Source organism: Ranitomeya imitator, chromosome 7, assembly GCF_032444005.1.
Source record: "Ranitomeya imitator isolate aRanImi1 chromosome 7, aRanImi1.pri, whole genome shotgun sequence".
Taxonomy (NCBI): Eukaryota; Metazoa; Chordata; class Amphibia; order Anura; family Dendrobatidae; genus Ranitomeya; species Ranitomeya imitator.
The window spans coordinates 129,553,223-129,580,471 of record NC_091288.1 but is presented as its reverse complement, the minus strand read 5'-3'; the positions used below and the strand labels follow the sequence as shown (position 1 = coordinate 129,580,471).

The 27,249-nt window shown below is 43.5% G+C and overlaps 1 protein-coding gene across 1 annotated transcript in view; it reads right to left on the bottom strand.

Annotated features, from left to right (window-relative positions):
* Positions 1-27,249, bottom strand: part of SF3B1 (splicing factor 3b subunit 1) — a 418,418-nt gene that overhangs the window by 107,830 nt on the left and 283,339 nt on the right. The window contains exons 19-20 of the mRNA XM_069733802.1: positions 25,572-25,754; positions 25,377-25,488 (exon numbers count right to left, since the gene is read on the bottom strand). Of these exons, the coding sequence (XP_069589903.1) occupies positions 25,377-25,488; positions 25,572-25,754 (295 nt within the window). The remainder of the gene's footprint in view (positions 1-25,376; positions 25,489-25,571; positions 25,755-27,249) is intronic.

The window sequence follows — 27,249 nt, the reverse complement described above, 5'->3', positions numbered from 1 at the left end:
TATAAAATAGTATTTATCGTATAAAAGGGCCAAAACATAAAAAAAATGATATAAATGAGGTGTCACTGTAATCGTACTGACCTGAAGAATAAAACTGCTTTATCAATTTTACCAAACCCGGAACGGTATAAACGCCTCCCCCAAAAGAAATTCATGAATAGCTGGTTTTTAGTCATTCTGCCTCACAAAAATTGGAATAAAAAGCAATTAAAAAATGTCACGTGCCCGAAAATGTTACCAATAAAAACGTCAACTCGTCCCGCAAAAAACAAGACCTCACATGACTCTGTGGACCCAAATATGGAAAAATTATAGCTCTCAAAATGTGGTAACGCAAAAAATATTTTTTGCAATAAAAAGCGTCTTTCAGTGTGTGACGGCTGCCAATCATAAAAATCCGCTAAAAAACCCGCTATAAAAGTAAATCCAACCCCCCTTCATCACCCCCTTAGTTAGGGAAAAATAAAAAAATTTAAAAAATGTATTTATTTCCATTTTCCCATTAGGGTTAGGGCTAGGGTTAAGGCTACAGTTAGGGTTAAGGCTACAGTTAGGGTTGGGGCTACAGTTAGGGTTGGGGCTACAGTTAGGGTTGGGGCTACAGTTAGGGTTGGGGCTACAGTTAGGGTTGGGGCTACAGTTAGGGTTGGGGCTACAGTTAGGGTTTGGATTACATTTGCGGTTGGGATTAGGGTTAGGGGTGTGTCTGGGTTAGAAGTGTGGTTAGGGTTACCGTTGGAATTAGGGTTAGGGGTGTGTTTGTATTAGAGTTTCAGTTATAATTGGGGGGTTTCCACTGTTTAGACACATCAGGGGCTCTCCAAACGCGACATGACGTCCGATCTCAATTCCAGCCAATTCTGCGTTGAAAAAGTAAAACAGCGCTCCTTCCCTTCCGAGCTCTCCCATGTGCCCAAACAGGAGTTTACCCCAACATATGGGGTATCAGCGTACTCAGGACAAATTGGACAACAACTTTCGGGGTCCAATTTCTCCTGCTACCCTTGGGAAAATACAAAACTGGGGGCTAAAAAATAATTTTTGTAGGAAAAAAAAGGATTTTTTATTTTCACGGCTCTGCTTTATAAACTGTAGTGAAACACTTGGGGGCTCAAAGTGCTCACCACACATCCAGATAAGTTCCTTAGGGGGTCTACTTTCCAAAATGGTGTCACTTGGGGTATAAGAGTACTCAGGACAAATTGTGCAACAACTTTTTGGTTCCAATTTCTTCTCTTACCATTGGGAAAATAAAAAATTGGGGGCGAAAAGATAATTTTTGTGAAAAAAAAAAATCATTTTTTATTTTTACGGTTCCGCATTATAAACTTCTGTGAAGCACTTGGTGGGTCAAAGTGCTCACCACACCTCTAGATAAGTTCCTTAGGGGGTCTACTTTCCAAAATGGTGTCAATTGTGGGGGGTTTCATTGTTTAGGCACATCAGTGGCTCTCCAAACGCAACATGGCGTCCCATCTCAATTCCAGTCAATTTTGCATTGAAAAGTCAAATGGCGCTCCTTCGCTTCCAAGCTCTGTCATGCGCCCAAACAGTGGTTTACCTCCACTTATGGGGTATCGGCGTACTCAGGACAAATTGTACAACAAGGTTTGAGGTCCATTTTCTCCTGTAACCCTTGGTAAAATAAAACAAATTGGAGAAGTAAATTTTTTGTGAAAAAAAGTTAAATGTTCATTTTTATTTAAACATTCCAAAAATTCCTGTGAAACACCTGAAGGGTTAATAAACTTCTTGAATGTGGTTTTGACCACCTTGAGGGGTGCAGTTTTTAGAATGGTGTCACACTTGGGTATTTTCTATCATATAGACCCCTCAAAATGACTTCAAATGAGATGTTGTCCCTAAAATAAAATGGTGTTGTAAAAATGAGAAATTGCTGGTCAACTTTTAACCCTTATAACTCCCTAACAAAAAAAAATGTTGGTTCCAAAATTGTGCTGATGTAAAGTAGACATGTGGGAAATGTTAATTGTTAAGTATTTTGTGTGACATATCTCTGTGATATAATTGCATACAAATTCAAAGTTGGAAAATTGCAAAATTTTCAAAATTTTCGCCATATTTCCGTTTTTTTCACAAATAAACGCAGGTAATATCAAAGAAATTTTACAACTATCATGAAGTACAATATGTCACGAGAAAACAATATCAGAATCACCGGGATCCATTGAAGCGTTCCAGAGTTATAACCTCATAAAGGGACAGTGGTCAGAATTGTAAAAATTGGCCCGGTCCATAACGTGCAAACCACCCTTGGGGGTAAAGGGGTTAAATTTAGTCTCTATGAAAATACTGACCTTGGTTTGGAACCTGTACTTATTATCCCTTTAACTCCTTAGTGACAGCCAATTTGGTACTTAATGACCGAGCCAATTTTTACAATTCTGACCACACTCACTTTATGAGGTTATAACTCTGGAACGCTTCAACAGATCCCGCTGATTCTGAGACTGTTTTTTTGTGACATATTGTACTTTATGTTAGTGGTAACATTTCTGCGATATTACTTGCGATTATTCATGAAAAAAAACGGAAATATGGGAAAAAAATTTAAAATTTTGCAATTTTCAAACTTTGTATTTTTATGCCCTTAAATCAGAGAGATATGTCACAAAAAATACTTAATAAATAACATTTCCCACATGTCTACTTTACATCAGAACAATTTTGGAAACAAATTCTTTTTTTTGTTAGGGAGTTATAAGGGTTAAAAGTTGACAAGCAATTTCTCATTTTTACACCATTTTTTTTTTTTTTTTTATGGACCACGTCACATTTGAAGTCATTTTGAGGGGTCTATATGATAGAAAATACCAAGTGTGACACCATTCTAAAAACTACACCCCTCAAGTTTCTCAAAACCACATTCAAGAAGTTTATTAACCCTTTACGTGCTTCACAGGAACTGAAACAATGTGGAAGGAAAAAATGAACATTTAACTTTTTTTTTGCAAACATTTTACTTCAGAACTTTTTTATTTCATTTTCTCAAGCGTAAAAACAGAAATGTAACCATATATTTTGTTGTGTAATTTCTCCTGAATACGCCGATACCCCATATGTGGGGGTAAACCACTGTTTGGGCGCACGGCAGAGCTTGGAAGAGAAGGAGCGCCGTTTGACTTTTTCAATGCAGAATTGGCTGGAATTGAGATTGAACGCCATGTCGCGTTTGGAGAGCCCCTGATGTGCCTAAACCAGTGGTCCCCAACTCCAGGCCTCGAGGGCTGCCAACAGTGCAGGTTTTCAGGATTTCCTTAGTATTGCACAGGGGTTGGAATCATCACCTGTGCAGATGATCACAGTACCACCGATGCAATACTAAAGAAATCCTGAAAACCTGCACTGTTGGCGGCCCTCGAGGCCTGGAGTTGGGGACCCCTGGCCTAAACAGTGGAGACGCTCCGCAAGTGACACATTTTGGAAACTAGACCCCTTAAGGAAGTTATCTAGATGTGTGGTGAGCACTTTAAACCCCCAAGTGCTTCACAGATTTTTATAAAGAAGAGCCGTGTCAATTTTTTTCCCTCAAAAATGATTTTTTAGCCTGCGATTTTTTATTTTCTCAAGGGTAACAGGAGATATTGGACCCCAAAATCTGTTGACCAGTTTTTCCCCGAGTATGCTGATACCCCATATGTGAAGGGGGGGTTTGCACTGTTAGGGCACCCATCGGGGCTCGGAAGGGAAGGAGCGCCGCTTGGAATGCAGACTTTGATGGGATTGTCTGAAGGCGTCATATTGCTTTTGCAGAGCTCCTGATGTACCTAAACAGTAGAAACCCCCCACAAGTGACCCCATTTTGGAAACTAGACCGCCCAAAGAGCTTATCTATATGTGTGGTGAGCAATATGATCCCCCAACTGCTTCAGAGAAGTTTAGAATGTAGAGCCATGAAAATAAAAAAAAATCATTTTTCCACAAAAATAATCTTTTCACCCCCAAGTTTTTACTTTCACAAGGGTAACAGGAGAAATTGGACCCCAAAAGTTATTGTGCAATTTATGCGGAGTAGGCGGATACCCCGTGCGTGTGTGTGTGTGTGTGTGTGGGGGGGGGGGAGGGGGGGGGGGGAGGGCAGGGGACCACTGTTTGGGCGCATGGCAGAGCTCAGAAGGGAAGGAGCGCAGTTTTGGAATTCAGACTTTGATAGAATGGTCTGCGGGCATTATGTTGCGTTTGCAGAGCCCCTGATGTACCTAAACAGTAGAAACCCCCCACAAGTGACCCCATTGTGGAAACTAGACACCCCAAGGAACTTATGTAGATGTGTGGTGAGAACTTTGAATGCCCAAATGCTTCACAGAAGTTTATAATGCAGAGTCGTGAAAATAAAAAATATTTTTGTTTATACAAAAAAATATTTTTTAGCCCCCAAAAGTTTTTATTTTTACAAGGGTAACAGGAGAAATTGGACCGCAAAAGTTGTTGTCCAATATATCCCGAGTACGCTGATGCCCCATATGTGGGGGTAAACCACTGTTTGGGCGCACGGCAGAGCTCAGAAGGGAGGGAGCACCATTTGACTTTTTGAGCGCAAAATTGGCTGTCGTGTTTGGAGACCCCCTGATGTACCTAAACAGTGGAAACCCCCCAATTCTAGCTCCAACCCTAACCCCAACACACCCCTAACCCTAATCCCAACCTGATCCATAATCCTAATCACAACCCTAACGATAATCACAACCCTAAACTCAAAACAACCCTAATCTTAACCCTAACCCTAATCCCAATACACCGCTAACCCTATTCTCAACCCTAACCTTAACCCTAATCCCAAAAGTAACCATAATGCCAACCCTAACACCAACCCTAATCCCAACCCTAGCCCTAACTTTAGCCCCAACCCTAGCCCTAACTTTAGCCCCAACCCTAGCCCTAACTTTAGCCCCAACCCTAGCCCTAACTTTAGCCCCAACCCTAGCCCTAACTTTAGCCCCAACCCTAGCCCTAACTTTAGCCCCAACCCTAGCCCTAACTTTAGCCCCAACCCTAGCCCTAACTTTAGCACCAACCCTAGCCCTAACTTCAGCCCCAACCCTAGCCCTAACTTCAGCCCCAACCCTAGCCCTAACTTTAGCCCCAACCCTAACTCTAGCCCAACCTTAACCCTAGCCCTAACTTTAGCCCCAACTCTAAGGCTACTTTCACACTTGCGTCGGGTGGCATCCATCGCAATCCGTCGTTTTGGACGAAAAAACGGATCCTGCAAATGTGCCCGCAGGATGCGTTTTTTGCCAATAGACTCGTATTGCCGACGGATCGCTATGGATGGCCACACGTCGCGTCCGTCATGCACTGGATCCGTTGTGTTTTGGCGGACCGTCGTCACAAAAAAACGCTCAATGTAACGTTTTTTGTATGTCGCGTCCGCTATTTCTGACCGCGCATGTGTGGCCATAACTCCGCCCCCTCCTCCTTAGGACATAGACTGGGCAGCGGATGCGTTGAAAAACCGCATCCGCCGCCCACGTTGTGCACAATTTTCACAACGTGCGTCAGTACGTCGGGCCGACGCACTGCGACGACCCCGTACCGACCCAAGTGTGAAAGAAGCCTAACCCTAGCTCCAACCCAAAATTTAGCCCCAATCCTAACCCTAAATTTAGCCCCAACCCTAACATTAATCCCAACCTAAATTTAGCCCCAACCCTAACTTTAGCCCCAGCCCTAAATTTAGCCCCAACCCTAGCCCTAACTTTAGCCCCAACCCTAACCCTAAATTTAGCCCCAACCCTAACCCTAACTTTAGCCCCAACCCTAAGGCTACTTTCACACTTGCGTAGTGTGGCATCCGTCGCAATCTGTCGTTTTGGACAAAAAAACGGATCCTGCAAATGTGCCCGCAGGATGTGTTTTTTGCCAATAGACTTGTATTGCCAACGGATCGCGACGGACGGCCACACGTCGCGTCCGTCATGCACTGGATCCGTTGTGTTTTGGCAGACCGTCGTCACAAAAAAACGCTCAATGTAACGTTTTTTGTATGTCGCGTCCGCTATTTCTGACCGCGCATGTGTGGCCATAACTCTGCCCCCTCCTCCTTAGGACATAGACTGGGCAGCGGATACGTTGAAAAACCGCATCCGCCGCCCACGTTGTGCACAATTTTCACAACGTGCGTCAGTACGTCGGGCCGACACACTGCAACGACCCCGTACCGACCCAAGTGTGAAAGAAGCCTAACCCTAGCTCTAACCCAAAATTTAGCCCCAATCCTAACCCTAAATTTAGCCCCAACCCTAACATTAACCCCAACCCTAACCCTAAATTTAGCCCCAGCCCTAAATTTAGCCCCAACCCTAACCCTAATTTAGCCCCAAACCTAACCCTAAATTTAGCCCCAACCCGAACCCTAAATTTAGCCCCAACCCTAACCATAAATTTAGTCCCAACCCTAAATTTAGCCCCAACCCTAAGGGTATGTGCACACGCTGCGGATTTTGCTGCGGATCCGCAGCGGTTTCCCATGCGCTTACAGTACAATGTAAACCTATGGGAAACGAAATCCACAGTGCACATGCTGCGGAAAAAAACTGCGTTACATTTCGCAGCATGTCAATTCTTTGTGCAGATTCCGCAGCGGTTTTACACCTGCTCCAGTAGAAAACTGCATGTGTAAACCCGCAGCGGAATCCGCAATAGAAACCGCGATAAATCCGCAGGAAAAACCGTAGCGGTTTTGCACTGCGGATTTATGAAATCCGCTGCGGAAAAATCCGCATCCCTCACAGATACGTGTGCACATACCCGAACCCTAAATTTAGCCCCAACCCTAAATTTAGCCCCAACCTTAACCCTAAATTTAGTCCCAACTCCTCTCTCCTGCCGGCCGGCATTTTCTTACCAGAAGAAGCCGGCGGGCAGAAGAGGACGCAGGAGGACCCAGGGACACCGGTAAGTATTAACAGGGTCCCCGAATCCCCCTATTTCTCTGTCCTCTGATGTGCAATCACATCAGAGGACAGAAAATTACATCGCTTTTGTTTTTTTGCGGCCGCAGGTAAATTTTTTGGCCGGAGCAAGATGGTGGCGCCCATCGGGAGCCATGAGGAACACTGAGGGAGACAGGTGAGTATCGCGGGGGCTATCGGGGACCCCATTTCTCTTTCCTCTGATGTGCGATCACATCAGAGGACAGAGAAATTAAATGGGAATTTTTTTTTTTTTTTTGCGATCGCCGGTAAACAGTTAATTACCAGCGATCGCAACCCGGGGGTTGGTAAAAAAAACAAACACCTGAATCATGTTCTCTGGGGTCTCGGCTACCCCCGGCAACCGAGACCCCAGAGAAAATCCGACTCTGGGGGGCGCTAGTCACTTTTTCCACAGCGCCATTAATTAACGGCGATGTGGTTTAAGTACCCTTAACTGCCGCCGTTAAAAGGCGTATCGGCGGTCGTTAAGGGGTTAAATAACAAAAGTGCCAGATCTTTCAGGCTTACTTCATTGTTTATATAAAGGGATCTTAACTTTGAATATATATTTTGTTTCCCCAACGCATATTTAAAATAGATACAAGCGGCACAAAAACAAAAAACTCAGCTCAAACTCCTCGCAAAGTTTCGGATTACAATAATAAGAAAAATTTTAAAAGAATAGACTATCTTCCTATCATATAGCCAAGTCAACTGAAGACTTTCCTAGTCTAATCAGTCCAATCAAATCAAGATCTCCTCTAAAGAGGGATGAAAAACCTTCTGTTCAGCGTAAACATTCACCTCTCTTCCTACAGTACCGTTCCTAAAGATGGACTTAATAAAAATAATCCCCCTTTTCCCCATCTGCTACTAAAACGCTTTTATTAGATTCAAATAAGGGGAAAAAAACTCCTCTGTTAGATACTACATTTTTTAGAAGATATGGATCTCTGGAAATCCAGTAAAAGAAGTGGCCCTGATTATATGGCTAAAAGAGGAAAAACTACCCAAGAGGATTCGGACCACTTTTCGGACGATTCCTCACGTAACAGTACTCCAATTAAAAAGCCTGCTAAGAGAGATTGTCCTCAATCTTCTCAACTAGATGAAGGTCCTATACCTCCTTTTAGTACTGAAATTTAGCCATCCCCAGGTATTCAAACTAAAGGTACCGTCACATTTAGCAACAATGCAGCGATATAGACAACGATGCCGATAGCTGCAGCGTCGCTGTTTAGGTCGCTCGGAGACGTCAAACACCGGCAACGCAGAACGATGCAGGAGCGATCCAGTGACGTACTTATCGTTCTCGCTGGTCGTTTGCTCCATGAAGAAACATTGCAGGCATCGTTGCTTTTGCTGTCAAACATGACGAATCACGCCGACCTGACGACCAAATAAAGTTCCAGACTTTCAGCAACGGACCAGCGATGTCACAGCAGGATCCTGATCGCTGCTGCGTGTCAAACACAACGAGATCGCTATCCAGGACGCTGCAACGTCACGGATCGTTGTCGTTCTCGTTGGAAAGTTGCTCAGTGTGAAGGTACCTTAAGGAAGAACTTAAATCTTTTATATGTGAAACTATAAGGGTAAGTGCACATGCTGCAGATTGGTCTGCAGAATTCTCTGCACAGAATCTGCAACTCTTGGCAGAAAACGCAGGTAAAAATCTGCGCGTTTTTGTGCGGATTTTCATGTGTTTTTTTTTTCATGCAGATTTGTCTGCGTTTTTGTAACCTAAATAAAGATCTATTTAACAAAAAAATGGTGATGTCATTTCTTTGACCATCCTCTTATTTTACATACTCCATTGAAGAATGTTTACTCACACAGACAGACATACATACAGTCAGATAATAGATAGATAATAGGATAGAGATAGATAATAGGATAGATAGATATGAGATAAATAGATGATAGATACACAGGAGATAGATAGATAATAGATGATGGAAAAATACCAAGGCTTAACAATAAACCTAATAAAATGGTACATAAATAGTTTAATAAAGACACACAAAATCTGCACGCAATATCTTTAATTAAAAAAAAAAATGGTGTGGGCGCCCATGGCCCGGGGCCAATGCTTCTAGCCTGGGAAGGGGTTAATACCCATGAATCTTCCCAGGCTTTATCAGCCCACAAGCTCTATATTTAGCCTTTACTGGCTATTAAAATAGGGGACTCCCCCAAAAAAACAAAGTGGGATCCCCCTATAATAGCCAGAAAAGTATATGCAGACAGCTGCGGGCCAATATTGCCCCTTCCCCCGCGGTTACAAATACCAGCCCCCAGCCACCCCAGAAATAGTGCCAATTCCGGCACTTAACCTGTCTCTTCCCACTGTCCTGTAGAGGTGGCATATGGGGTAATAAGGGGCTAATGTCACCTGTGTTTGTAAGGTGACATTAAGCCCGGTTAGTAATGGAAAGGACTGGGGGGTCTGCAATACCAAGATAGGTTATTATACTTGGGGCTATTAAGTTTGGAAAAACGAAGACTAAGGGGTGATCTTATTTTAATGCATAAATATATGAGGGGACAGTACAAAGACCTTTCTGATGATCTTTTTAATCATAGACCTAGGACAGGGACAAGGGGGCATCCTCTACGTCTGGAGGAAAGAAGGTTTAGGCATAATAACAGACGCGGGTTCTTTACTGTATGAGCAGTGAGACTATGGAACTCTCTGCCATATGATGTTGTAATGAGTGATTCACTACTTAAATTTAAGAGGGGATTGGATACCTTTCTTGAAAAGTATAAAATTTGCAGGGTATATATACTAGATTCCTTGATAGGGCGTTGATCCAGGGAACTAGTCTGATTGCCGAATGTGGAGTCGGGAAGGAATTTTTTTCCCCAAAGTGGAGCTTACTATTTGCCATATGTTTTTTTTTTGCCTTCCTCTGGATCAACATGTTAGGGCATGTTAGGTTAGGCTATGGGTTGAACTAGATGGACTCAAAAGTCTCCCTTCAACCTTAATAACTAATAAGAAACCTATCCATTACTAATCCTATAGTAGTGAAAGAGTTAAGTCAAGACACAGCCAGAAAAAAGTGTTTTAATATTCTTAAAGGGAACCGGTCACCCCGAAAATCGCGGGTGAGGTAAGCCCACCGGCATCAGGGGCTTATCTACAGCATTCCGTAATGCTGTAGATAAGCTCCCGATGTTACCTGAAAGATGAGAAAAAGACGTTATATTATACTCACCCAGGGGCGGTCCCGCTGCTGGTCAGGTGGGATGGGCATCTCCGGTCCGCTTCGGCGCCTCCCATCTTCATTACAAGACGTCCTCTTCTGATCTTCAGCCACGGCTCCGGCGTACTTTGCTCTGCCCTGTTGAGGGCAGACAAAGTACTGCAGTGCGCAGGCACCGGGCCTCTGACCTTTCCGGCGCCTGCGCACTGCAGTACTATCCTCTGCCCTCAAGAGGGCAGAGCAAAGTACGCCTGCGCTGGAGCCGTGGCTGAAGATCAGAAGAGGACGTCTTGTAATGAAGATGGGAGGCGCCGCAGCGGACCGGAGACACCCATCCGACCTGACCAGCAGCGGGACCGCCCCTGGGTGAGTATAATATAACGTCTTTTTCTCATCTTTCAGGTAACATCGGGGGCTTATCTACAGCATTACAGAATGCTGCAGATAAGCCCCTGATGCCGGTGGGCTTACCTCACCCGCGATTTTCGGGGTGACAGGTTCCCTTTAATTTCACCATACTTACAACCACGCCTAATTCCCCAAAGCCATTGATCACCTGCAAAAAATAATAAACCAACACAAATACTCCCTGGTCCGATGCAGTCCATTTAATAACGAGTGTCCCACGACGATCTCCCCTATAGAACAGTGACATCGGGTGATGTCACTGCTCTACAGGGCCTCCAGTGACACACTGACTGGAGACAACGGCTCCTGCAGTGTTATCACTGAGTGTTCAATGGCCTCTCACTTTAAGGCACTGCTGTGTGAGAATTTTCCCACGCAGCGGTGCCACAAGTGACAGTATGAACTATACTGTACTCACAGCAACGGAGGGATACAGCGTGGAAGGAAGCCTTCAGTCATTGTATCACCAGAGTCCCTAGAGAGCGGTCGCATCTGCCAATGTGACAGCTCTCCCCGGAGATTGTCAAGGGACACTCGTTATTACATGGATTACATCGGATCAAGGAGTATATGGTGGATTATTTTTAATTTTTTTCTCCAGGTGATTGAGGGCTTCGGGTACTAGGTGATTGGTGAGTATGTACTGTATGTCTATATGTTCGTACTGTATATGTGTATGTTTTTTTTTTTTTTTACACCTGAAAACAGCCGAATGATGGGGCTACTGCTGTCCCATAATCCGGCTACCTGTCACTATAGCAGGCATAGCCGGATGGGACTAGTAGCCCCATCTGCCTGCCTACACAGCCCTGCAAGCACACACACAGATACACACTAACACCTGCACACACAGCCCAGCACACCCATACACAGCTCCACACACAGTCTCCTCCCACACACACAGTATCCGCCCATACACTCTCCCCCTCCTGATCTGCAGCGCTTCTCGCAGGCACATCCGGAGCAAATCCGCAGATCCTTTTTAACCCCTTAGCAACCGCCGATACGCCTTTTAACGGCGGCCGCTAAGGGTACTTAAACCACAGCGCCGTTTATTAACGGTGCTGTGGATAAAGTAAATAGCGACCCCCAGAGTCCGATTTTCTCCGGGGTCTCGGTTGCCGGGGGTAGCCAAGACCCCAGAGAACATGATTCGGGGGGTTTTTTTTTACCGACCCCGCATTTGCAATCGCCGGTAATTAAAAAAAAAAAAAAAAAAAAAAACGCGATTTCTTTTTAATTTCTCTGTCCTCCGATGTGATCGCACATCAGAGGACAGAGAAAAGGGGTCCCAGGTAGCCCCCAAATACTTACCTGTCTCCCCCGATGCTCCTCGTGGCTCCCGATGGGCGCCGCCATCTTCAAAATGGTGGGCGCATGCGCCGTGCGCCCGCCGGCCGGCCCCGGGAGAATCTTTGGGGTCTCGGCTGCCGGGGGTAGCCGAGACCCCAAAGAGCATGATCGGGGTCGGTTTTACCGACCCCTGTTTTGCGATCGCCAGTAATTAACTATTTACCGGCAACCGCAAAAAAACAAAAAACAAAACAAAAAGCAAAGTGTAATTCTCTGTCCTCTGATGTGATCGCACATCAGAGGACAGAGAAATAGGGGGATTCGGGGACCCTATCATACTCACCGGTGTCCCTGGGTCCTCCTGCTGCTCCTCAGGCCGCCGGAGAAAAGAAAATGGCGGGCGCATGCGCAGTGCGCCCGCCATCTGTCCCCATCTGCCAGCCGGCAGGAGAACAGCAGTTGGGGCTAAAATTAGGGTTAGGGTTAAATTTAGAGTTAAGGCTAAATTTAGGGTTAGGCTTCTTTCACACTTGTGTCGGTACGGGGCCGTCGCAATGCGTCTGCCCGACATACCGACGCACGTTGTGAAAATTGTGCACAACGTGGGCAGCGGATGTAGTTTTTCAACGCATCCGCTGCCCAATCTATGTCCTGGGGAGGAGGGGGCGGAGTTACGGCCACGCATGCGCGGTCAGAAATGGCGGATGTGACGTACAAAAAAAGTTACATTGAACTTTTTTTGTGCTGACGATCCGCAAAAACACAACTGATCCAGTGCACGACGGACGCGACGTGTGGCCATCCGTCACGATCCGTCGGCAATACAAGTCTATGGGCAAAAAACGCATCCTGCGGGCACATTTGCAGGATCCGTTTCTTGTCCAAAACGACGGATTGCGACGGAATGCCAAACGACGCAAGTGTGAAAGTAGCCTTAGGTCTAGGGTTAGGGTTGGGGCTAAAGTTAGGGCTAGGGTTGGGGCTAAAGTTAGGGCTAGGGTTGGGATTAGGGTTGGTATTAGGGTTAGGGTTGGCATTAGGGTTACACTTGGGATTAGGGTTAGGTTTGGGATTAGGGTTAAGGTTAGGGTTGTGATTAGAGGTGTATTGGGATTAGGGTTAGATTTGAGGTTAGGGTTGAGATTAGGATTAGGGGTGTGTTGGATTTAGGGTTTTGATTAGGGTTATGGTTAGGGTTGACATTAGGGTTGTTTTGGGGTAAAGGTTGTGATTATCGTTAGGGTTAGTGATTAGGATTATGGATAAGGTTGGGATTAGGGTTAGGGGTGTGTTGGGGTTAGGGTTGGAGCTAGAATTGGTTTTTTTTCACTGTTTAGGTACATCAGGGGGTCTCCAAACACGACAGCCAATTTTGCGCTCAAAAAGTCAAATGGTGCTCCCTCCCTTCTGAGCTCTGCTGTGCGCCCAAAGAGTGGGTTACCCCCACATATGGGGCATCAGCGTACTCGGGATAAATTGGACAACAACTTCTGAGGTCCAATTTCTCCTGTTACCCTTGTGAAAATAAAAACTTGGGGGCTACAAAATCTTTTGTGGAAAAAAAAAATATTTTTTATTTTTATGACTCTGCATTATAAACTTCTGTGAAGCACTTGGGCATTCAAAGTTCTCACCACACATCTATATAAGTTCCTTGGGGGGTCTAGTTTCCAAAACGGGGTCACTTGTGGGGGGTTACTACTGTTTAGGCACATCAGGGGCTCTGCAAACGCAACATAACGCCCACAGGCCATTCTATCTAAGTCTGCATTCCAAAACGGCGCTCCTTCCCTTCCGAGCTCTGCCGTGCGCCCAAACAGTGGTTTACCCCCACATATGGGGCATCAGCGTACTCAGGAGAAGTTGGACCACTAAAGTTGTTGTTCAATTAATCCTGTTACCCTTGTGAAAATAAAAACTTGGGGGCTACAATATCTTTTTTGTGGAAAAAATATATTTTTTATTTTCACGACTCTGCATTCTAAACTTCTGTGAAGCACTTGGGCATTCAAAGTTCTCACCACACATCTAGATAAGTTCCTTGGGGGGTCTAGTTTCCAAAATGGGGTCACTTGTGGGGGATTTCTACTGTTTAGGCACATCAGGGGCTCTCCAAACGCGACATGGCGTCCGATCTCAATTCCAGACAATTCTACATTGAAAAAGTAAAACAGCACTCCTTCCCTTCCAAGCTCTGCGGTGCGCCCAAACAGTGGTTTACCCTCACATATGGGGTATCGACGTATTCAGGAGAAATCGCACAACAACTTTTGTGGTCTAATTTCTCCTGTTACCCTTGTGAAAATAAGAATTAGTGGGCGAAAAGATCATTTTTGTGTAAACAAAAGCGATTTTTTATTTTCACGGCTCTACGTTATAAACTTCCGTGAAGCACTTGGGGGTTCAAAGTGCTCACCACACATCTAGATAAGTTCCTTAAGGGGTCTAGTTTCCAAAATGGTGTCACTTGTGGGGGGTTTCCACTGTTTAGGCACATCAGGGGCTCTCTAAACGTGACATGGCGTCCGATCTCAATTCCTGCCAATTCTGCATTGAAAAAGTCAAACGGCGCTCCTTCACTTCCAAGTTCTGCGGTGCGCCCAAAAAGTGGTTTACCCCCACATATGGGGTATTGGCGTATTCAGGAGAAATTGCATATCAAAATTTATGGTTACATTTCTGTTTTTACACTTGTGAAAATAAAAAAAATTATTCTGAATTAAGATGTTTGCAAAAAAAAGTTAAATGTTCATTTTTTCCTTCCACATTGTTTCAGTTCCTGTGAAGCACGTAAAGGGTTAATAAACTTCTTGAATGTGGTTTTGATAACCTTGAGAGGTGTAGTTTTTAGAATGGTGTCACACTGTTATTTTCTATCATATAGACCCCTCAAAATGACTTCAAATGTGATGTGGTCCCTAAAAAAAATGGTGTTGTAAAAATGAGAAATTGCTGGTCAACTTTTAACCCTTATAACACCCTAACGAAAAAAAAAAAATTTTTTTTCCAAAATTGTGCTGATGTAAAGTAGACATGTGGGAAATGTTATTAATTAACTATTTTTCGTGACATATCTCTCTGATTTAAGAGCATAAAAATACAAAGTTTGAAAATTGCAAAATTTTAAAAATTTTCGCCATATTTCCGTTTTTTTCATAAATAATCGCAAGTAATATCGAAGAAATGTTACCACTAACATGAAGTACAATATGTCACGAAAAAACAATCTCAGAATCAGCAGGATCCGTTGAAGCGTTCCAGAGTTATAACCTCATAAAGTGACAGTGGTCAGAAGTGTAAAAATTGCCTCGGTCATTAAGTACCAAATTGCCTCTGTCACTAAGGGGTTAAACCTGCGGTTTTACTGCGGATTGGCCTGACAATGTCAGTCAATGGGTGCAGAAACGCTTCAGATTCGCAAACAGAATTGACATGCTGCGGAAAAAAATAGATGCGATAACGCACATTTTTTTTCCGCAGCATGTGCACAATTCTCATTTTCCCATTGACTAACATTGCTTGTGCACTACACTTTAGATTTGATGCAAAAACGCTGCGGATCCGCATCGGGTATTCTAGAATATGCATGTCCACGTAGTATATTGCACAGCCCACGTAGTATATTGCCCAGCCACGTAGTATATTGCCCAGCTACATAGTATATTGCCCAGCTACGTAGTATATTGCCCAGTGATGTAGTATATTGCCCAGTGATGTAGTATATTGCCCAGCCACATAGTATATTGCCCAGCCACGTAGTATATTGCCCAGCCATATAGTATATTGCAGAGCGACGTAGTATACAGAACAGAGCCACGTAGTATACAGCACAGACATGTAGTATACTGCCCAGTCACATAGTATATTGCCCAGCCACGTAGTATATTGCCCAGCCACATATGTAACAGGTTAAAAAAGACTTAAAATAAAAAAATAAAACATATACTCACCTTCCAAGGGCCTTGTAGTCCTGGCGCCTGTGTGCGGTGCACGCGGCAGCTTCCGGTCCCAGGGTTGGCATGAGCGCAGGACCTGTGATGACGTCGCGGTCACATGACCGTGACGTCATGGCAGGTCCTTCTCGCATAGCACCCATGGCACCGGAATCTGCCGCTTGCACTGCCGAGAACAGGGCGCGATGTCAGAGGGTGAGAATAACGTTTTTTTTTAAAATTATTTGTAACATTAGATATTTTTACTATTGATGCTGCATACGCAGCATCAATAGTAAAAAGTTGGTCACACAGGGTTAATAGCTGCGTTAATGGAGTGCGTTACACTGCGGTCCATTAACGCTGGCATTAACCCTGTGTGAGGGCTGACTGGAGGGGAGTATGGAGCGGGAAACTGACTGCGGGGAGGAAGGAGCGGCTATTTTGCCGGCGGACTGTGCCCGTCGCTGATTGGTCATGGCAAAACGCTCACGACCAATCAGCGACTTGGATTTCCATCACAGACAAGAGGCCGCGACCAATGAATATCCGTGACAGACAGACAGAAGGACAGACAAAGACGGAAGTGACCCTTAGACAATTATATAGTGCTAGATGGTAGCCCGATTCTAATGCATCGGGTATTCTAGGACATGTATGCGTAGTGTATAGCACAGCCCACGCACTACATTGCGCAGCCCACGCTGTACATTGCGCAGCCCACGCTGTACATTGCGCAGCCCACGTTGTACATTGCGCAGCCCACATTGTACATTGCGCAGCCCACATTGTACATTGCGCAGCCCACGTTGTACATTGCGCAGCCCACGTTGTACATTGCGCAGCCCACGTTGTACATTGCGCAGCCCACGTTGTACATTGCGCAGCCCACGTTGTACATTGCGCAGCCCACGTTGTACATTGCGCAGCCCACGTTGTACATTGCGCAGCCCACGTTGTACATTGCGCAGCCCACGTTGTACATTGCGCAGCCCACGTTGTACATTGCGCAGCCCACGTTGTATACTGCGCAGACCACGTTGTATATTGCGCAGACCACGTTGTATATTGCGCAGACCACGTTGTATATTGCGCAGACCACGTTGTATATTACGCAGACCACGTTGTATATTACGCAGACCACGTTGCATATTGCGCAGCCCACGTTGTATATTGCCCAGCTCATGTAGTATATTGCCCAGCCCACGTAATATATTGCACAGCCCACGCAGTCTATAGCAATGTGGGCACCATATCCCTGTTAAAAAAAAAAAAAAGAATTAAAATAAAAAATAGTTATATACTCACCCTCTGTTGGCCTCCGGATCGAAGCGGTTACCGAAGCTCCTTGCGCGCCCCGGTCTGAAGAGTGCATTGTGGTCTCGCGAGATGAGGACGTAGCTGTCTCGCAAGACCACAATGCATGGAGCGGTCACCGGGGCGTCTCGAGGAGCGTCAGTAACCGCTTCGATCCGGGGAGCCAAATGTAGGTGAGTTTATAACTATTTTTTTATTATTTTTAATATTAGATCTTTTTACTATTCATGCTGCATAGGCAGGTTGGTCACACAGGGTTAATAGCAGCGTTAATCGAGTGCATTACACCGCGGTCAACGCTGCCATTAACCCTGTGTGAGCGCTGACTGGAGGGGAGTGTGCGGGCGCCGGGCACTGAATGCGGGGAGGAAGGAGCAGCCATTTTCTTTCGGACTGAGAGACATGAGAGAAGCATCGCGCAGGGTGGGGGTTCCCTGCGCTATTCCCTGAGACGCTCGGAACAACGCGATGTGATTGCGGTGTTCTGAGCGTCTCCTCCCTGCAGGCCTCGGTTCCAAAATGGCCGCGGGGCTCCTTCCGGGTCCTGCAGGGAGGTGGCTTGCAAGCGCTTGCTCAGAGTAGGCGTCGGCAAGCCTGGAACACTGCCTGTCAGATCACTGATCTGACACAGCGCTTTGCAAAATGTCAGATCAGCGATCTGACACTATTCAATGGCCCACACTGGGACAAAGTAAAAAAATTATTTTTACATGTGTAAAAAAAAAAAAAAAATGTAAAAAAAAAAATTTGTTCCAATAAATACCTTTTTTTTATTATAAAATAAATTATTTAATAAAAGTACACATATTTAGTATTGCCGCGTCTGTAACGACCCAACCTATAAAACTGTCCCACTAGGTAAACCCTTCAGTGAACACCGTAAACAAAAAAGGTAAAAAAACAACTCTTATCATACCGCCGAACAAAAAGTGGAATAACACGTGATCAAAAAGACGGATATAAATAACCATGGTAACACAAATGTCATCTTGTCCCCCAAAAAATGAGCCGCCATACAGCATCAGCGAAAAAATTGAAAAGTTATAGTCATCAGAATAAAGCGATGCAAAAATAATTATTTTTTATATAAAATAGTTTTTATCGTATAAAAGCGTCAAAACATAAAAAATGAAATGAGGAATCGCTGTAATTGTATTGACCCAAAGAATAAAACTGCTTTATCAAACGTGGAACGGTATAAACGCCACCCCCCAAATGAAATTCATAAATAGCTGGTTTTTGGTCATTCTGCCTCACAAAAATCGGAATAGAAAGTGAACAAAAAATGTCACGTGCCCGAAAATGGTACCCATAAAAACGTCAACTCGTCCCGCAAAAAACAAGACCTCATATGGACCAAAATACGGATAAATTATAGCTCTCAAAATGAGGAGACGCAAAAACTATTTTTTGCAATAAAGAGTCTTAGTGTGTGCTAGCTGCCAATCAAAAATCCGCTAAAATAACTTGCTATAAAAGTAAATCAAACCCGCTTTCATCACCCCCTTATTTAGGGAAAAATACTAAAATTGAAAAAATGTATTTATTTCAATTTTCCATTAGGGTTGGCGCTAAGGTTAGCGCTAGGGTTGGGGCTACAGTTGAAGTTAGGGGTAAAGTTAGGGTTTGGATTACATTTACAGTTGGGATTAAGGGTAGGGGTGTGTGAGGGTTAGTGGTGTGGTTAGGGTAATGGTTGGGATTAGGGTTATGGTTGGGATTAGGGGTGTGTTTGGGTTAGGGTTTCAGTTAGAATTGGAGGAGGTTTCCACTGTTTAGGCACATCAGGGGCTCTTCAAACGGGACATGGTGTCCAACCTCAAATCCAGCCAATTCTGCGTTGAAAAAGTAAAACAGTGCTCCTTCCCTTCCAAGCTATCCTGTGCGTCAAAACAGGGGTTTACCCCAACATATGGGGTATCAGCATACTCCGGACAAATTGGGCAACAACTTTTGGGGTCTACTTTTTTACTTTCTCTTGTTACCCTTGGGAAAATAAAAATTTGGGGGGCTAAAAAATCATTTTTGTGGGAAAAAAAATGATTTTTTTTTTATTTTCACGGCTCGGTGTTATAAACTGTAGTGAAACACCTGGAGGTTCACAGTTCTTGCAACACATCTAGATCAGTTCCTTGGGGGGGGAGGGGGGTCTAGTTTCCAATATGGGGTCACTTGTGGGGGGTTTCTACTGTTTAGGTACATCAGGGGCTCTGCAAATGCAACGTGACGCCTGCAGACCAATCCATCTACGTCTGCATTCCAAACGGCGCTTCTTCCCTTACGAGCTCTGCGATGCACCCAAACGGTGGTTCCCCCCACATATGGGGTAACAGCGTCCCTCAGGACAAATTGGACAACAACTTTTGGAGTTTAATTTCTTCTGTTACCCTTGGGAAAATAAAAAATGGGGGGCGAAAATATCATTTTTGTGAAAAAATATGATTTTTTATTTTTACAGCTCTACATTATAAACTTCTGTGAAGCACTTGGTGGATCACAGTGCTCACCACACATCTAGATAAGTTCCTTAAGGGGCCTACTTTCTAAAATGGCGTCACTTGTGGCGGATTTCAATGTCAATGTTTAGGCACATCAGGGGCTCTCCAAACACGACATGGCGTATGATCTCAATTCCAGTCAATTTTGCATTGAAAAGTCAAAAACGGCGCTCCTTCCCTTCCGAGCTCTGCCATGCGCCCAAACAGTGGTTTACCCCCACATATGGGGTATCGGCATACACAGAACAAATTGTACAACAACATTTGGGGTCCAATTTCTCCTGTTACCCTTGGTAAAATAAAACAAATTGGAGCTGAAGTAATTTTTTTGGGAAAAAAAGTTAAATGTTCATTTCTTTTTACATATATGCTAGCCACCTTAGGGAGAGACCCAAGTTGGGCTAAATGTAGCGGGACGAAAGAGACCGAAAAGCCCTCTACTTAAAGGAAATACATAGTGGATGCTTTCCTGAAACGGAAAGTATTTGCAAGCAGCATAATACAAAGAATAGCAGGTTTACCCAGAATCCTTTGCAGTAGGCGGAGCTATGCAAATCATCTCTTTCCACCCCGGTCTAATCCACAGCGCTTGGAACCGCCAAGCGTGCAATGCTGCGGATTAGTTTCTAAATTTACACAGCCAACCAATTCCTACCTGTGGACACGTGTTTCGGGCTTTAGGCCCTCATCAGCACAGGGCTGGAATTGGTTGGCTGTATGGAGTGGGGCTCGGTGAGCAAGCGATACATATATGCTAGCCACCTTAGGGAGAGACCCAAGTTGGGCTTGGACTTGGGCTTTTTAAACGTTCCAATAATTCCTGTGAAATACCTGAAGGGTTAATAAACTTCTTGAATGTGGTTTTGAGCACCTTGAGGGGTGCAGTTTTTAGAATGGTGTCATACTTGGGTATTTTCTATCATATAGACCCCCTCAAAATGACTTCAAATGTGATGTAGATATAAAGAACCCGGCACTCAACTTGAATTAAACTTGAGGTTTTTTATTAGTAGTACGAAAAAACGTTTCGGCCTAGTGTGGCCTTCGTCAGTTACGTACTGAAGGATGACTGAGAATAACCTCAGTATGTGTGTTAGATCCGTGGGTTATCACTTAATGGTGGTCCGCTTAAATAGATATAGCGCAGCTATGAGCCGAGTGTGTCCGGGTCCTGACGCGGTGTCCACCGCTGTCGGCGTGAAAGCCCGGGCTTTCACGCCGACAGCGGTGGACACCGCGTCAGGACCACCATTAAGTAAAAATGAGAAATTGCTGGTCAACTTTTAACCCTTATAACTCCTTAACAAAAAAAAAATTGGTTACCCTTAGTAAAATAAATCAAATTAGAGCTGAAGTAAACTTTGTGTGAAAAAAAAGTTATATGTTCATTTTTATTTAAACATTCCAAAAATTCCTGTTTAACACCTGAAGGGTTAGTAAACTTCTTGTATTTTGTTTTGAGCACCTTGAGGGGTGCAGTTTTTAGAATGGTGTCACACTTGGTTATTTTCTATCATATAGACCCCTCAAAATGACTTCATTATAACTCCCTAACAAAAAACATGTTGGTTCCATAATTGTGCTGATGAAAAGTAGACATGTGGGAAATGTTACTTATTAAGTATTTTGTGTAACATATCTCTGTGATTTAAGGGCATACAAATTCAAAGTTGGAAAATTGTGAAGTTTTCAAAATTTTCGCCAAATTTCAAATTTTTTCACAAATAAACACAAGTCTTATCAAAGAAATGTTACCACTATCATGAAGTACAATATGTCACGAGAAAACATTGTCAGAATTATCAGGATCCGTTGAAGCGTTCCAGAGTTATAACCTCATAAAGGGACAGTGGTCAGAATTGTAAAAATTGGCCCGGTCAATAACGTGCAAACCACCCTTGGAGCTTAAGGGGTTAAAAACGTCAGCTCGGTATGCAAAAAATAAGCCCTCTCCCAACCCAAGATCACAAAAAATGGAGACACTATGGGTATCGGAAAATTGTTCAATTAGTTGTTTATTTTTTATTTTAGGAAAATGTTTAATTTTTTTTTTTAGATAAAAAAATAACGTAGACATGTTTCGGGTCTATGAACTCGTAATGACCTGGAGAATCATAATGGCAGGTCAGTTTTAGCATTTAGTGAACTTAGCGATAAAGTCAAACGAAAAACAAGTGTGGGGTTGCTCTTTTTTTGCAATTTCACCGCACTTGGATTTTTTTTCCCCGGTTTTCTAGTACAAGACATGGTAAAACCAATATTGTCGATCAAAAGTACCACTCGACCCGCAAAAAATAAACCCTCACATGGCCATATTGACTGAAAAATAAAAAAGTTATGACTCTGGGAAGGAGGGGAGCAAAAAACGAAAACTGAAAAAAGCTCTGGGGGTTAAAATAATTTATCAAGCAGGTGTTATAAAATATTGAAATTTACTGAAATAATGAATTTTGGGTTTTCTCTGGCTGTAATAAATAATCATCAACATTAACAGAAATAAACATTTGAAATAGATGACTTTTTGATAATATTCTAATTTAGTGAGAAGCACTTGTACATACACACATGTACACATATACTTATACACACGGCTACATTGGTGAAATTAAGTATTTGATACACTACCGATTTTGCTACTTTTACTACCTTACAAAGAATGGAGGTCTAATTTTTATTCTAAGTGCACTTCAGCTGTGAGACAGAGAATCTTAAAAACAAAATCCAGAAAAATCACATTGTATTATTGTTAAATCAAAATGCATTTTATTGCATGAAATAAGTATTTGTTACAATAGAATAACAGAACTTAAAATTTAGTACGGAAACAGTTGTTTTCAATTACAGTGGTTGTACATATCCTGTGGTTGTTGACAAAGTTTGCACACACTGCCATCAGGAATTTTGGCCACCTACTCCATACAGATCTTCTCCAGATCTTTCAGGTTTTGGGGGTGTCGTGGGCAACATTGAGTTTCACCTCCCTCCAAAGATTGTCTATTGGGTTCAGTTCTGGAGACTGGGTAGGCTACTCCAGAACCTTGAAATGTTTCTGGCGGAGCCACATGTTCGTTGCCCTGGCTGTGCGTTTGTGGTCATTGTCATGCTGCAAAACCGAGCCACGAACCATCTTCAATTCTCTTACTGAGGAAAGGAGGTTGTTGGCCAAAATCTCACGATACATGACCATATCCGTCCTCCTTTCAATATAATACAGTCATCCTGTCCCCTTTTTAGAAACGCAACCCTAAAGTATGATGTTTTCCCCACCATGCTCCACGGTTGGAACGGTATACTTGGGGTTGTACTCACCCTCCAACTGCCAAACAAGGCGTTCTATTTTGGTCTCATCTGACCACATGACCTTTTCCCATGCCTCCTATGGATCATCCAGACGGTCATTGGTGAACTTCAAAAGGGCCAGAATTGTGCTGGCTTGAGCAAGGGGACCTTGCGTGCCCTGCAGAATTTTAGTCCATAACGATGTAGTGTGTTACAAACTGTAATGTTTGAGACTGTGGTCACAGCTAATAATAATGATTTTATTTCTATAGCGCCAACATATTCCGCAACTCTTTACATTTTAGAGGGGACTTGTACAGACATAAGACATTACAGCATAACAATAATCACAAATCAACAGATACCAAGAGGAATGAGGGCCCTGCTCGCCAACTTACAATCTATGAGGAAATAGGGGAGACACGAAAGGTGGATTGTAACAATTGCATTTCATTGTTTGGACCAGCCATAATGTAAGAAATCAGGTGTTCACGTAATGCTGCATGAAGCGGTTATCAGCCTGTATATGTAACAGTACAGACACAGAGGGCTATTAAATGCATAAAGCGTGTGAGAACAGGATACAAGGAACCTGGTTATGGTAAAAATTTTGAATGTGCAACACAGGTATAGTTAGACTTAGGTATTGAAGCAGTAAGCCAGTCTGAAGAAATGCATTTTTAGGGCATGCTTAAAACTGTGCGTATTGGGGATTAATTGAATTATCCTGGGTAGTGCATTCCAAAACATTGGCGCAGCACGTGAGAAATCTTGGGAGACAGGAGTGGGAGGATCTGATTATTGAGGATGTTAACCTCAGATCATTTGCAGAATGGAGGGCACGGGTAGGGTGGTAGACAGACAAGGGAGGAGATGTAGGGTGGTGCTGAACCGTGGAGTGTTTTGTGTGTGAGAGTAATAAGTTTATATTGAATTCTGGAGTGGATGGGTAACCAGTGCAAAGACTGGCAAAAGGTAAAGGCATCGGTGCAACGGTTGGTGAGGAATATGATCCTGGCTGCAGCATTCAAGACAAATTGGAGAGGGGAGAATTTGGTAACAGGGCGGCCGATTAGTAGTTACAATAGTCCAGACAAGAATGAAAAAGTGAAACAGCATTTTTGCAGAGTCGAAAGTAAGAAAATGTGAAATTCTAGAAAAGTTTTTGAGGTACAGATAGCAAGAGCGAGCCAGTGATCGGATGTGGGGGGTGAATGAAAACTCTAAATCAAGTATGACCCCAAGACAGCGGGCATGTTGCTGGAGAGTAATGGCAGAATCACACACAGAAATGGCAACGTCTGGCATAGGTAGGTTAGTAGAGAGTTAACACAAGGAGTTCAGTTTTTGACAGGTTTAGTTTCAGATAGAGGGAGGACATGATGTTGAAGACAGAAGTAAGACAATCACTGGTGTTTTCTAATAATGCAGCTCTCTTCAAGTCATTGACCAAGTCCTAACGTGTATTTCTGAGCCTATTCCTGACCTTTCTCAGAATCATCCTTACCCCATGAGGCAAGACCTTGCATGGAGAACCAGACTGAGGAAGATTAACAGACATCTTGCGTTTCTTCTATTGTCTAATAATTGTGCTAACAGTTGTTGCCTTCTCACCAAGCTGCTTACCTATTGTCCTGTAGCCCACCCCAGCCTTGTGTGGCACTACAATTCTGTCCCTAGCGTGCTTAGACAGCTCTTTGGTCTTGGCCATGGTGGAGAGGTTGTAGTGCGATTGATTGTGTCGATATATGTCTTCTATACAGGAAACTAGTTCAAACAGGTGCAATTAATACAGGTAATGAGTACACAGTAGGAATGTTTATTAAAGAAAAACTAACAGGTCTGTGAGAGCCAGAGTTCTTGCTGGTTGGTAGGTGATCAAATTCTTATTTCATGCAACAAAATGCAAATGAATCATTTAAAAATCAAATTGATTTTCTGTTTTTTTATTTTTAGTTTCTGACTCTCAGGCTATGTGCACATGTTGCAGATTAGCCTTAGGAATTTCTGGTGCGGATTCTGCCTCTCCTGGCAGAAAATGCAGCTGCGGATTTGTTGCATTTTTTGTGAGGATCCGCAGCGATTTTTGTGCGTTTTTGCTGCGCATTTACTGCGTTTTTTACCCTTACGGGTTTCTATAATGGAATGGGTAGAAAAACGCTGCAGATCCGCAAAAAAAAAGTGACATGCTACTTCTTTTAATCCGCAGCGTTTCCGCACCGTATTTTACGCAACGTGTGCACAGTATTTATTTTTCTCATTGATTTACATTGTACTGTAAATCAATTGCGGATCTGCAGCGTTTCTGCACCGATAAAAACGCTGCGGATCCGCAGAGAATCCGCAACGTGTGCACATACCCTCACGGTTGAAGTGTACCTACGATAATTACAGACCTCTCCATTGTTTGTAGGTGGGAAAACTTGCAAAATCAGCAGTCTATCAAATAGCTTTTTTTTTTTTTTTTTTTTTTTACACAGTTAGGAAAATAAGTATTACCTATAACATTAACAATCGCTTTCAGTGCTCCTAAAATGCTTCCAAGTACTTCAGGATACTCTTCTCCAAGGTACTCGTACAAAACCACACCTAAATGGCCCATCAATTTTTCCTAAGTGGATGAAAAATATAAAGGATTACAGTGCCAGGTCATTGCTCTGCAGTGTTACAAAGTTGTAATAAATGTAAACCTACCTCTTGACAGGTTTTCATGACTACTGCAGTTCGAGATATTAAATCCGCAGCCTGTTGTCTCACTTTCGCAGATTTGTTGTTCAAGCGCCATAAAACAGTACCACATATCTGGGGGAGATATGGTTTGACTCTTTTTCCAAGAGCATTGACAACAGTACCAAAACCATTCAGCATTACAGAGTCCTGTGGAAAAAAAACATTAACACTTTTGTTTTAAAATAGAAATGGTAAAATAAAGGAGTCTCTAATGTAAACAAAAAAAGGCAAGTAACTGAGTCCATAGCATTCTGTTGCACTATTCTTCACCCCTTAATTCCATATGACGTACTATCCCGTCGAGGTGGGGTAGGCCTTAATTCCCACCGACGGGATAGTACGTCATAGCGATCGGCCGTGCTCACGGGGGGAGCGTGGCCGATACCGGCCGGGTGTCAGCTGAATATCGCAGCTGACATCCGGCACTATGTGCCAGGAGCGGTCATGGACCGCTCCAGGCACAATAACCCCCGGCACACCGCAATCAAACATGATCGCGATGTGCCGGCGGTACAGGGAAACATCGCGCAGGGAGGGGGCTCCCTGCGTGCTTCCCTGAGACGATCGGTGCAAGGTGATGTGCTCACTTTGTACCGAGCGTCTTCTCCCTGCAGTCCCCGGATCCAAAATGGCCGCAGGGCTGCATTCGGGTCCTGCAGGGAGTACTTCCGGGTCAGGAGCAGGCTGCAGCTCTGTAAGCCTGCAGCGATGAGTGAGATTGCCGATCTCACAGAGTGCTATGCAAACTGTGAGATCGGCGATCTGTAATGTCCCCCCCTGGGACAAAGAAAAAAAAAAAATTTCCACATGTGTAAAAAAAAAAAAATTAAAAAAAATTACTAAATAAAAAAAAAAAAAAAATATTATTCCCATAAATACATTTCTTTATCTAAACCCCCCCCAAAAAATACCATAAAAGAACACAGATTTAGTATCGCTGCGTCCGTAACGACCCATCCTATAGAACTATCCCACTAGTTAACCCCTTCAGTATACACCGAAAAAAAAAAAAAAAGAGCCAAAAAACAGCGATTTATTATCATACCGCCGAACAACAAGTGGAATAACACGCGATCAAAAAGACGGATGTAAATAACCATGATACCGCTGAAAACGTCATCTTGTCCCGCAAAAAATGAGCTGCCACAAAGCATAATAAGCAAAAAAATAAAAAAGTTATGGTCCTGAGAATAAAGCGATGCCAAAATAATTATTTTTTCTATAAAATAGCTTTATCATATAAAAGCGCCAAAACATAAAAAAATGACATAAATGAGATATTGCTGTAATCGTACTGACCCGACGAATAAAACGGCTTTATCAATTTTACCAAACGCGGAACGGTATAAACGCCTCCCCCCAAAGAAATTCATGAATAGCTGGTTTTTGGTCATTCTGCCTCACAAAAATCGGAATAAAAAGTGATCAAAAACTGTCACGTGTCCAAAAATGTTACCAATAAAAACGTCAACTCGTCCCGCAAAAAACAAGACCTCAGATGACTGTGTGGACCAAAATATGGAAAAACTATAGGTCTCAAAATGTGGAGACGCAAAAACTTTTTTGCTATAAAAAAAGCGTCTTTTAGTGTGTGTGACAGCTGCCAATCATAAAAATCCGATATAAAAAACGCTATAAAAGT